Source organism: Pan paniscus, chromosome 1 (genome assembly GCF_029289425.2).
Source record: "Pan paniscus chromosome 1, NHGRI_mPanPan1-v2.0_pri, whole genome shotgun sequence".
Taxonomy (NCBI): Eukaryota; Metazoa; Chordata; class Mammalia; order Primates; family Hominidae; genus Pan; species Pan paniscus.
Window position 1 is genome coordinate 152,842,656 of NC_073249.2, and position 13,953 is coordinate 152,856,608.

The window sequence follows — 13,953 nt, forward strand, 5'->3', positions numbered from 1 at the left end:
ACTAATCATTAGACTAAGTAAACTTCTTAGTACAAGTGCTTAATTCATGGCAGTAAATTTGCCCTGCACATTTTTTTCTGCCCCTCTGTGATCATTGGTGCTTCTACTAAGTAGTACCTACCTTCAATTCAAATAATTCAAGTAGTAATTCATTTCTAGCTCTTGAAGAGTTCTCTTACAGGTGATGTAGTCATGTAAAGATCATTTGGCCCAAGAAACTGAAAATTGAGGTGGGAAATACGGCAAAAAGCAATGAGATTAACAGAGTTACATAATAATACCAGCAATAACACAAACATTATGAATAGACAATTAAAATTTCGGGTACATTAATGGGTTTATGGCTGACACTTCTATAACAAAGACAGATTAGCAAGAAAAGGCATAACAAATTTATTTCATCAAAATGTTATGTGACCTAGAAGCTTTCTAAAATGAAGACCCAGGGACAACTATTTTTATGCTTAGATTTGATGAAGAATAGACAATTTTGTAGAAGTATGATTGGAACAGAAAGAAAAGGGTATGACCTAATGGTAATAAACTGGGGTACCAAGCAAGGCCTGTTTGTTCAGATTCTTCTTGGCCTTTCTATATAAGATTCCTTCCCTCATGGTTTAAAGCATGGCACTTGTCACAGTGTTTAAAAGACAGGAGGCGGAAGTTGAGAGCAATCTTTCTGCTTCTGCAAGTTTCTCAGTTTCCTTCAGCTTAAAATATCTAGTGTGCCAATGTGCCATATTTGGGGGCAGCATTTTTTGCTACTCCAAAATCAAAACCTTCAAAGAGAAGCCTTAACTAAACCAGAGTGTTACTTCACTTAAATTCTCCCTTGCCCTGCCATACAAAGATGAATAAGATATTCTTGATCCTCTAAGAACTCACAGTCCAGTGGCAAACATAAGCATACATTTCAATTGTTACAAAAAATAGTAGTAGGAGAAGTACAATTGTTGATTCACATTGGAAAAGCAGAGAGGTGAGAGGAGACCATTATAGTAGAGAGGTGAGGCAAGGAGAAGAGGATAAGCAAATTGGAAAGTTCAAAATAGGTAAAGCTAGGGGAGATCAAGGAGATCGTGACTATTCCTGTACCTATAGCAGAAAGTTTATGAAGAGTAGTTGACAGTGCAATTGCTTGAGAAACATCAACTTGATTAAAAAGAGCCTCTAAGTCTCAGTAGATAGTTGTGCAATAAAGACCATTAGGATTCCTACCAGAAAGATATATTGCATTTTACACATGTGTTTTACCATAAAACTTTCCTTTCAAGAAATATCTCAGAAAATAATTCTTAGGGCACACTTCGGACAAAACTTTCTCAAACAATTGCAAAAATAGAAATTGTTTTATGGTGAAGATTTTAAAATTTTAAACCAAATTTGGTAAAGTAGGAGCTTTGTTGACTCAAAATATTTTAACTTACAGTTAGTAAATTTAAATTTTATTAATTGCCAAGGAACATTTTTAAGAACATAAAACCATGACCCATATAAATATAAAATGAGCACATGCCAAAGATATCATTTAACTCATTAAAGAATAAATCGGTTATGAGAAATCAAAGAGCATTTATCTATCTATATATTATATCTATGTCTATGTCTATGTCTACTTCTATGTCTATATTGATATTGGCAATCAAAAATGCTAAACTAAATTCACAGATAGGTGCAAAACTAGTCAATATTCACTGGGCAATAATCAAACGTAACTTAGCTGAACACAATTATTTATATCTCTATAAACAAGAATCATTTGTATTGCTCACAGTTTTTCTTAATTTAGAGTTGTAAAATTGTTCACGGAGATTGAAAGGCACAGATAGTTCTGAAGGGTGTACTAGCCAGGACTCCTAGTAATTTTCTTTTACCCTTTCAAAGTCTTTCACACATTTTTTCTCTGATATTACATTGAAACTGATCAGCCACAGTTTTATCCTAGTGCTATTTCAAATGGCCAAATTATGTACATACATATTTAAGGCTTGTATAGAAACACTTAGAGATCTTCAGAACTGCTTATTTTATTTAAATTTTTTAACAGCATCGTTTTTAAAAGCCTGTGCTAGAAAGAAGTTTTAAATAAAAAAAAGCATTTGCCTTTTCCTACTTATAAGCAATTTAAGCTATTTACTGATGTGTTTTATGTAATACTTTATTACGTATGAAAAATACTATATATTTCCCCTTCCAAATTTAAAATCATTTTCTTTAGTGGACACTTTGTGGTGTGTGTGTGTGTGTGTGTGTGTGTGTGTGTGTGTGTGTGTGTGTGTCTGTGTGTGCTTTGGAAATATTTCCTATAACTTATTTTAATTTAAAAAAGTATTTTGGAAAAGAAAATGAAAGCTAGTATGTATTGAAATACAAATCTAGTGCAAATCAATCTAATATAATCAGCTTAGTTTTTTCACAGTAAAATGAATATCTGGCCATAATTAATTTTTAAAGAATACAGACTCAAATAAGCATCCTAATATATGTTAACTGAATTATCTTCTCTCATAAGCTACTGCAAAAGTATTAACCTGCAGAGCACATAAGAATAGGGCAATGTTTTGGTTATGTGAGTAGTATGTTCCAGTAGGCATCTTTGAGTTTTACTCTAAATATTTTCAAATAAAGATTAGGTATCAATATACAGAAAGAAGATGTGATCAAAAAGTGAAATCTAACTGGAGACTTCTGAAATTTTTCAATTCTGATACTTTTTCCGCTGATGATTCTTTATTCTCTTGACCTAAAAGCATTCTGATAAATTTCAATAACTAGTGAAGTCATTATTGAGAATGTAGCTCCCTAATCCTGCTATGTGGAATGAGAAAGAGTAAAAGAAAAAAGGGGAACCATAAAGCTCTAATTTAGAAAGTTAATAAAATACCCACAGGAGTAGTTAAACATTAATTAAAGACAGACTTTGAAATGAAAGAATCTATATATCAGATAAAAGCTAGTCAGGGGTTTTTCTAAGATATTCATGTCTGTACTCTGAGAAAGTGATGATACTGTTCAAGCCAGGAGGGCAGGGTGTCCATTTTGAAGTAGGGTATCACTTAGCATGGAAGAGCTAGAAAATAAAGTGGTTTTTCAATTACATCATCTTCAACTTGTCCTTATTTGGTCATCAATTGACCTCCCATACTACCATCTTCATTTACTGTGGTCTTTACATCATTTTGACTTATGAAGCTTTTTCTCTCCATCCAATTTCTGCCATAATCATTGTTAACTTCCAAATTCATAAGAACAGCCCTCCCAATTACCTAATATCGACATTTTTGGACACCAACAATCTTTATCCTACCGGATGTTAATAAACTGATTTCCATAGACACATACAAAGATCCTCTTATCACTTGGAACTGCCCCACCTCTTAAATCTTCAACTCCTATATATTTATTTATAACTAAAATCTATCTTTTCAACTCCTTTCTTCCTCAACTCCTTTCTTCCTTTACTTCCACCACACATATCCTCCAAATATATGGTGACACCCATCCATCAAATAACCTCCTTTATACACTTTTATTTTCATTTCTAGTGTAGGCTCCGGGGTTCTTTAATTCAATTATTATTTTGTCCATTCTCTCCAGTGTCTCTAAAGTTCTTTCATTTCATTGCCTTGATTAGCTAAAATGTTCCTTACAACCCTTGGGACATTTCAACTATCTATCTTCATTTCCTGTATTTGGATAAAAATGTCTAGAAGAAATCAATGCCCCACAGATTTATGCCAATATTAATTTTATGGTCTCCAACTTGAGCTGCTCCCACAGTTGCTTGCTCTTTCTCCTTTTACCTACAAGAGCCATTTAAAATCTTCAACAGTACAGCTTTCTATTCAAACACCACTTATGACCTCTCCTTCTCAACAAGATACTTTATCTATTTCCCAACGAAATTTTAGGACTTCAAGCTTTAATTCATTCAACTTCCTATATCCATATTTATAAAATTCTATATATTTTATATTTACCACAGTTTCCTTTTCTGCTGTCTCATGATTAGGTTTCCATTTTTCTGTTAAAAGCTAATAAACTCTCCTCTTATAATTCTTATAATCTTTAAAATCAAGTAATGTAAGGCTGCTGTGTTAGTCAGAATTATGGCTACCAAGAAGATAGATACCATGCCCTCCTTGATTCCCAGGACTATGAATATGATGAGATAGCACACCTGTGAATGTGTTGGTAAAGGGACTTTAAATATGTAATTAAGGATATTGCTTAATTAACCTTAACATAAGGAAATTATTCTGAATTATCCAGATGCGCCCAATGTATCACATGAGCCTTTCAAATAAATACAGAGACAAAAGACAACATCAGATTCAAAGTATAAGAAGGGTTGTACATGATATTGCTGACTTAAAAATAGAGGGAAGCACAGGGAAAGAGTGATAATAAAATGAATTCTGACAACAACCACTGATCCTGGATGAGGACCCAAGACCTAAATGAGAACCATTGCTCTGGCTGACACCTTGATTTCAGCCTTGTGAGACCTAAGCAGAAAACCCAACTAGCCACAATGTGCCTGGACTTCTGACCTAATGAAACTATGAGGTATTATAAGGTGGTTGTTGTAAGCCAATACATTTATGGGTAAATTGTTATGCGGAATGAAAAATAGATTCCAACTTTGTTCTGTTTTCCCAAGATTGTATTGGTTGTTCTAGGACCTTTGCATTTTCATATAAATTTAAATTTTAATAAATTCAAAACATTTAAATTTAACACATTTAAAATAAATCTGAATTAAATTAATATATATTTAAAACAAATGTAAATGTTAATTTCTAATTTCTATCATAGAGGCTCTTGGCATATTAATTGTAATTTTATTTATCCATAGATCTACTTGGGAAAAATTGACATCATAATAATATTATCTTATAATCTTTGAGATGATATAACTCCCCATTAATTTAGATCTTTTTAAATTTCTTTTAGCAATATTTTATCATTTTTAGGTATAGACCTTGCCTATCTTTTATTACATTTATGTCTAAATATTTTATGCTTTTCTGGTCACAGTGTAAGTGGAATCACTTGATTTTATTTTCCAATTGTTTGACATTGGTATACATGGATATAATGATATAATTGATTATTTCATATTTCTCATTCTCTAAGACTTTTTTAAATATATTTTTTATTATACTTTAAGTTCTAGGGTCCATGTGCACAACGTGCAGGTTTGTTACATATGTATACATGTGCCATGTTGGTGTGCTGCACCCAGTAACTCCTCATTTACATTAGGTATATCTCTTAATGCTATCCCTCCCCTCTCCCCTCACCCCACAACAGGCCCCGGTGTGTGATATTCCCCTTCCTGTGTCCAAGTGTTCTCATAGTTCAGTTCCCACCTATGAGTGAGAACATGCGGTGTTTGGTTTTTTGTCCTTGTGATAGTTTGCTGAGAATGATGGTTTCCAGCTTCATCCATGTCCCTACAAAGGACATGAACTCATCAATTTTTGTGGCTGCATAGTATTCCATGGTGTATATGTGCCACATTTTCTTAATCCAGTCTATCATTGTTGGACATTTGGGTTGGTTCCAAGTCTTTGCTTTTGTGAATAGTGCTGCAATAAACAAACGTGTGCATGTGTCTTTATAGCAGCATGCTTTATAATCCTTTGGGTATATACCCAGTAACGGGATGGCTGGGTCAAATGGTATTTCTAGTTCTAGATCCCTGAGGAATTGCCACACTGTCTTCCACAATGGTTGAACTAGTCTACAGTCCCACCAACAGTGTAAAAGTGTTCCTATTTCTCCACATCCTCTCCAGCACCTGTTGTTTCCTGACTTTTTAATGATCGCCATTCTAACTGGTGTGAGATGATATCTCACTGTGGTTTTGATTTGCATTTCTCTGATGGACAGTGATGATGAGCATTATTTCATGTGTCTGTTGGCTGTATAAATGTCTTCTTTTGAGAAGTGTCTGTTTATATCCTTTGCCCACTTTTTGATGGGGTTGTTTGTTATTTTCTTGTAAATTTGTTTGAGTTCTTTGTAGATTCTAGATATTAGCCCTTTGTCAGATGAGTAGATTGCAAAAGTTTTCTCCCATTCTGTAGGTTGTCTTTTCATTCTGATGGTAGTTTCTTTTGCTGTGCAGAAGCTCTTTAGTTTAATTAGATCCCATTTGTCAATTTTGTCTTTTGTTGCCATTGCTTTTGGTGTTTTAGACATGAAGTCCTTGCCCATGCCTATGTACTGAATGGTATTGCCTAGGTTTTCTGTTAGGGTTTTTATGGTTTTAGGTCTAACATTAAGTCTTTAATCCATCTTGAATTGATTTTTGTATAAGGTGTAAGGAAGGGATCCAGTTTCAGCTTTCTACATATGGCTAGCCAGTTTTCCCACCACCATTTGTTAAATAGGGAATCTTTTCCCCATTTCTTGTTTTTGTCAGGTTTGTCAAAGACCAGATAGTTGCAGATGTGTGGTATTATTTCTGAGGGCTCTGTTCTATTCCATTGGTCTATATCTCTGTTTTGGTACCAGTACCATGCTCTTTTGGTTACTGTAGCCTTGTAGTATAGTTTGAAGTCAGGTAGCATGATGCCTCCAGCTTTGTTCTTTTGGCTTAGGATTGACTTGGCATTGTGGGCTCTTTTTTGGTTCCATATGAACTTTAAAGTAGTTTTTTCCAAGAAAGTCATTGGTAGCTTGATGGGGATGGCACTGAATCTATAAATTACCTTGGGCAATATGGCCATTTTCATGATATTGATTCTTCCTATCCATGAGCATGGAATATTCTACCATTTGTTTGTGTCCTCTTTTATTTTGTTGAGCAGTGGTTTGTAGTTCTCCTTGAAGAGGTCCTTCACATCCCTGGTAAGTTGGATCCCTAGGTATTTTATTCTCTTTGAAACAATTGTGAATGGGAGTTCACTCATGATTTGGCTCTCTGAGCAAATAAACTAGAAAATCTAGAAGAAATGGATAAATTCCTTGACACATACATCCTCCCAAGACTAAACTAGGAAGAAGTTGAATCTCTTAATAGACCAATAACAGGCTCTGAAATTGAGGCAATAGTTTATAGCTTACCAACCAAAAAAGTCCAGGACCAGACGGATTCACAGCCGAATTCTACCAGAGGTACAAGAAGGAGCTGGTACCATTTCTTCCGAAATTATTCCAATCAATAGAAAAAGAAGGAATCCTCCCTAACTCATTTTATGAGACCAGCATCATCCTGATACCAAAGCCTGGCAGAGACACACACAAAAAAGAGAATTTTAGACCAATATCCCTGGTGAACATCGATGCAAAAATCCTCAATAAAATACTGGCATACCAAGTCCAGCAGTACATCAAAAAGCTTATCCACCATGATCAAGTGGGCTTCATCCCTGGGATGCAAGGCTGGTTCAACATACTCAAATCAATAAACGTAATCCAGCATATAAACAGAACCAAAGACAAAAACCACGTGATTATCTCAATAGATGCAGAAAAGGCCTTTGACAAAATTCAAGAGCCGTTCATGCTAAAAACTCTCAATAAATTACCTCAAAATAATAAGAGCTATTTATGACAAACCCACAGCCAATATCATACTGAATGGGCAAAAACTGGAAGCATTCCCTTTGAAAACTGGCACAAGACAGGGATGCCCTCTCTCGCCACTCCTATTCAACATAGTGTTGGAAGTTCTGGCCAGGGCAAGCAGGCAGGAGAAAGAAATAAAGGGTATTCAGTTAGGAAAAGAGGAAGTCAAATTGTCCCTGTTTGCAGATGACATGATTGTATATCTAGAAAACCCCATTGTCTCAGCCCCAAATCTCCTTAAGCTGATAAGCAACTTCAGCAAAGTCTCAGGATACAAAATCAATGTGCAAAAATCTTTAAGACTTTTAAATAGTTCTTTTACTTACATTTTCTTCACAGCTTATAATGTTTATCTGTAGGAGGGCTATTTTAGTACATTTATTGACTTAATTACTTTCCTTAATTACATGTGCAAGATTCCTTTGCTATGATTTCTACTCTGCTACGCGTCCAGACCTGACTACTCTCCTGATTTCTAGGCTTATAGTACTAGTAGCTAACTTTTAGCTACTACTAAAATGATTATTAAATGCTAGGCACTCCTTTAAGGATTTTAAATGTGTTAGTTTATTTACTTCCTACTAAACCCTGTGAGTTGAAATGTCCTCTTTATAAAGATGAAAAAAAATAATACAGAGACAACTTAAATAACCTATCTAAAATCACACCAACAATACATTTCAGAGCCAAGCAGAATGGCTTTACTACCTGTACTCTTAACTATAAGCCTTCACTTCTCTATATTCAACACCCTGGGCATCACCACATGAATAAGTAGGCTCTTAACACTAACCATTTCCAGTCAGAACTCTAATCTTTCTTCCCGTCTTGTTGCTCTACCTACATTTCTTTCTGTTGAACGCCACTATTATCCATCCAGTAAAATGAATTATTTAATATTAGGCATTCACCTAAGAATTTTTAATGTATCAACCCACTTAGTCCTTTACTAACCCTATGAGTTAGATTATCTCCTTAACAATGAAGAAAATGAGAGAGAAAGAACATGAATATCTTGTCCAAAATCACATCATCAATAAGCTGCAGGCTTTTTAGACTTCACCCTCTCTTTCTCTCCTCAACTTCAGAATTCTGAGTATACCTACACATAAATAAAGTATTTTATGATCTGGCCTAAATTTGTTTCTCCAGCCTTGCCTGCTTCCTTGTTCTCCTTCCCAGACTGTAAGACCCAGACAATTAGATTGATGCCAGTTCTTGGAGCATTCCAAGCTGTGCTACCCTCTCTACCTTTGTTTTGACCATGTTCGTGCTATAAAAATAGTTTGAACAAAATTCTCTTCCACTTTCTGACTGGAAAATACACATCTTTCAAGATTCAGTTCAAAGGTTATTTTAACTCTAAACTTTTTTTATCTTCCCCTCCTTGCTCTTTAGTTTATATTTACCAAGTTTTTACTCAAGTTTTTCCTCACTCTGACTTGTTACATAATGTTTTCACGATGAACCATACTATCTCATTTGTATGTTTATATACATTTATTTCTCTTAACTTTTGATAAGCTTCATGTAGTTACATCATGTCATATTTATGTCTCCAGCATCTAAGGTTAGTGCCATGCATCACAATACATAATTGTTGAATAAATAAGGATGAATGAATGAAATCTCCTAAGGCCTGTGACATTTCCCCGGTTTGGCAGGGTATTAGTCTACTAGGACTGCCATAACAAAATATCACAGGCTGGGTGGCTTAAACAGTAATTTATTTTCTCCCAGTTCTGGAGGCTGGAAGTCCAAGAACAAAGTGTCAGCAGGTGTGGTTTCTATTGAGCCCGCTCTCCTTGGCTTGCAGATGGCCACCTTTGCCTTGTGTCCTCCCATGGCCTTTCTTCTGTACACTCACATCTCTGCTCTTGCTTCCTTTTCTTATAAGTACACAAATTATATTGGATTAGGACCTACCCATATAATGTCATTTAGCCTTAACTACTTCTTAAAGGCCTTATCTCCAAATAGTCACATTCAAAGACACTGGGAGTTAGGACTTTGACATATGAATATGGTGGAATGCATTCAGTCCGTAACAGAGTCGAAGAAGTAGCTTGGGTTTAGTGAAGCTTAAGTAGCTGTATTTTAAGTGATGACATAGGGTAGTTTAGATGCCTCTTTGGAAATCTAAGCCATAGTTGTTGAGAATTTTTAATTATAGCTTATAGATATAAATACTTGTCTAATATGAGTATTGTTTAATGATATAACCAAGTTATATAAATGGAATTCTGTCTTTCTCACTTGTATATGCCTATTTCGAAGACATCTAATTATTATCATTAACAGTCTAATAGATTGCCATGGTTTCAGTATTTAAAAGTATCTCATTCTATTACCTTTCTTCTCTTAGATCTCAAGAAATATATAAAAGACATTGTGAAGAAAAATTTGTTATGGATATGATTGCCTTTGAAAAAGCCTGTGAAAGACTTCAAGATGCTAAAACAAAAGTAGCAATTGTGAAAACAAATTTAGACTTTAAAGTTCCCAATGGACTGATAAAATGAATCAATGCCAGATCACATCCTATGATCATCTTAAATTATAGTCATTATTTTTAGTTGAAGGAATTTGAAATAATACTCTAAAGCAAGAAATACTCTACATCACAAGATGGATTTATATATAAGTCTTCTAAAAATATAAAGATTAGTTAAAATGTTTCTCTTTTTGGTCATAATTTAACTTAAAGTTGACTTAGCACCTCTGAAAAATTTCTTAGATCAGATGCCTAAGGAACAATTAAACTAATTTAATTTATTGCAGACAATGTTGCAATGACATTGCTGATATTCTGTTTCATATTCTTTCTAAATATAGCAATTCATAAGCTAATTTAGGTTTTTCTGGAAACCTTAGAATAGTAATTTCTACTCCAACTGCTGACTTTTATTAAGACACTGTGTACGTTGATGACTTTTATTACCTGCTTTTATATATGTAATTATATTTCCTGCTTATTTTGTTAAAACAATTTCTGAATTTATTTTTTAAAGTATGGTTTCAATATTTTGTCAGTGATATATGCTGTTGTAAAAATTCAGAAAATATGAACTATGAAAAGTAAATTAAACATTCTTATCACCTTCCTTGAAGACTGTAAGATTTTTGTATATTTACTTTTGATGCGTTTGCCCTGTTTGGTATATATGGGAAGACAGGGAAAAGACAGAGGAGAGAAGCAAGAGAGAACCCATATAATTATATATTGGAATCATAAAATATACAGAAATGGTATATATTAACCATAAGTCTATTTAATACATACCAATGGTAGAAAATTTGAAAAATAAACTGTTAAAAAAGACATAAAAATCCTTTGTAAAATTTGCATCCATTTTCAATAGTGATTTCATATATCTAGAAAGATGGGTGTCTCACTGTAATTATGACATTGTTCACTAAATATGATGTAGCTAATGCTATTCAAAATTTCTCTTTAATACTCATTGGTTATATATGTAAGCTTTTAAAACATTGTTGCTTAAAAAATTCCCCAGATAGAAAGAACGTGGCCTCCTAAATCCCTGTTTGGAGTATGATGGAGAATACCTGTTTTGTGCTTTACATCATCCAAAAGAAAATTCAGTTATATTAAGGGCTTTGCAACCACATCAACTATATTAGGCCAGCATCTATGAGTGATTTAATCAGTAGAGAACTTGTTACCGAAATAGGAGTGCTACTATCACAAAAACCCAACGTATCTGGTACTGGCTTTGTGGGGTAGTAAGAAAACCAATATTGAAGACAGAAATATGGAGACCCAGGTCTACTCATACTATAGCCCATGTAAAGTTTTAAATGTTATGGGTTCTGGGTGTTAGTGTCCTATACTGCCTTTAACTTCATTATTCAGATCACTTATGTCTAAAAAAATTTTTTTAGTTAAATCTAGAAAGCAATATGTATTGTTGGTTAATTTGTTTTCCTATTCCTACCCTTTCAGCCAGCACTTTTTAAAAGATTTCTTAGAATTCTGTTGCACTCTTTCATAGAGTAACTCTTGCCTTCAGTGCAAATTACAGACGTAAGCAGAATGATTTTTTTAAAATTTCACACACCCACACAGACACAGATCACACATATGTACAGACACATACATAATAAAAGAAAGTCTAAAGAACAATATATTATTTCTACCTCAAATACTCTCTTTAGAAGCGCTACTATATTTCTTGATTTGTTTCTGGTATTTATCTTCTACAGATTGAGCATCCCTTATCCAAGTTGCTTGGGACCAGAATTGTTTCAGATTTCAGATTTTTTAAAAAAAATTTTGGAATATTTGCATATACATAATGAGGTATATTATGGATAGGACCAAAATTTAAACATGAAATTCATTTGTGTCTTATATACATTTGTACACATAGCTTGAATGTAATTTTATAAAACATTTTCAATAATTTGGTGCATGAAACAAAGTTTTGACCACATTTTTACTGTGACCCATCACATGAGGTCAGGTGTGGAATTTCCCACTTGTGTCATGTCAGGTATCAAAAAGTTTTGGACTTTGGAACATTTTGATTTCAGATTTTCAGATTAGGGATGCTTGACCTATAATAGCACGTCCCATCCCATTCAAATTAGAACATTAATGGTTCTTGAAAACCATGATTATATGACTTCTTCCTTGACTCCAGTTATTTTTCACTCCTGGCCGATATGCTCCATATCACAAATGTCACCTGCATAATTTTTTTTAATTTTATTTTTTTAATTATACTTTAAGTTTTAGGGTACATGTGCACATTGTGCAGGTTAGTTACATATGTATACATGTGCCATGCTGGTGCGCTGCACCCACTAACTCGTCATCTAGCATTAGGTATATCTCCCTATTGCGGCATTATTCACAATAGCAAAGACTTGGAACCAACCCAAATGTCCAACAATGATAGACTGGATTAAGAAAATGTGGCACCTGCATAATTTTTAATGAAATCTAATACCCCAACACTGTGATCCATAGAAATTTGTCTAATCCTTCCAATTAGATGTATTTTACACTTTCTTCTGAGTCCCTATAACAATTTAAAATATTGTATTTCAATTATAATAGCAGCATTATTTTTGAAAAGTAGAAAATGTATTTAAATTATAAAATGAAAGTAATAGCCTATGATCCACAGATAACCACTGTTAATATTTTGGGTTGTTTTTCTAGGTTTCGGGGTATATGTATGTATGCATGTTGTTCTGTTTACTGATCTCTTTCTCTTGCTTCTCACCCAACTCCTCCACCCTACCCTGTCACTTTCTGGGTCACTGACACTTAAACAATTGTTGGCTGAGCTCTTCCTGTCTTTGTCTTCATCCATAATCCTATGATAACTTTCACACTTAAAGCAAATGAGACATACGAGCACCACCCTATACATTCAAACATATACATTTTCTGACCAACAGTTTTATTGTAATTAATATATCATAATGGATGAGTCTATACAGAGTGATTCAGCAGACTTCTAGCTAGCATAAGTAGCAGCAAACACATTCATACTGGGGAAGATATCCCATTTTTATACTGGTACAGATACAGGGTTTGAACTAGGATGCAGTAGTGGAAAGGGAGTAACCTATCTCCCTGTCTTATTTTAGGCAAGTGAGGCTTCTCGGTTTTATGAGGCAAAGTATTAGTAGGCTTTGTGGGTTTTTAAGGAGGAAACTTGCTTGTCATTCACAATGGAGGCTAAAGGTATCAGACATTCCCTCCCCCTACACTCGGCTACAGTGAGGGCACCTGATTGATTATTTATTCTTGCCCATGATTCTGGATCTTGAAATATTGCTAAGACAGAGGTAATTTATAAATTATTCACTGCCATTGCAGCTCAACATTCCAGGAGAGAAGCTACTAGTTTCCTATGGCTGTATTACCAGAAGTTCTTCCAGATTCTTTCTGTGTTCTAACATGACTTTGTTTTGTGCCACTGGATTTGCTAAGTTCCTGCCCATACTTTAACCAGGGAATTTCTAGGCTTACTTTTATCAGTAAGTGTCTGATTATCAATGGGAAACAGAGTTTTCACACAATAAAACTATGAAGGAGTACAGATAGAGCTCCAGCCATCCCTTGGAACATCTCCATATACTTCCATGTCTAGAGCTAAAGTTAATGGAAGGCTGCCTCAACACTTTACAAGCAAGGGCTTGTATTTCTCAGGAAAGAATATTTGGGTAAGCCTACCAGGTAAAGCCTGTTATAGTGAATTGTTGGCTGAAGGCAAAAGGTACCTTGAAGAGATGGTGGAGGTGGAAAGTAATACATTTTAACTATGGCTTCATAAATATATACAGAAATAAAGATCACAACCTCTACTCATATCGCCTTCATGTTTTATCACGAAT

At 34.3% G+C, this 13,953-nt stretch overlaps 1 protein-coding gene across 1 annotated transcript in view; it reads left to right on the forward strand.

The window, feature by feature from the left end:
* Nucleotides 1–10,905, forward strand: part of LRRIQ3 (leucine rich repeats and IQ motif containing 3) — a 172,502-nt gene extending 161,597 nt beyond the window's left edge. The window contains exon 8 of the mRNA XM_003830588.5: nucleotides 9,947–10,905. Coding sequence (XP_003830636.1) covers nucleotides 9,947–10,103 — 157 coding nt within the window. The 3' untranslated portion in view covers nucleotides 10,104–10,905. The remainder of the gene's footprint in view (nucleotides 1–9,946) is intronic.
* Nucleotides 10,906–13,953: the final 3,048 nt, after the last annotated feature.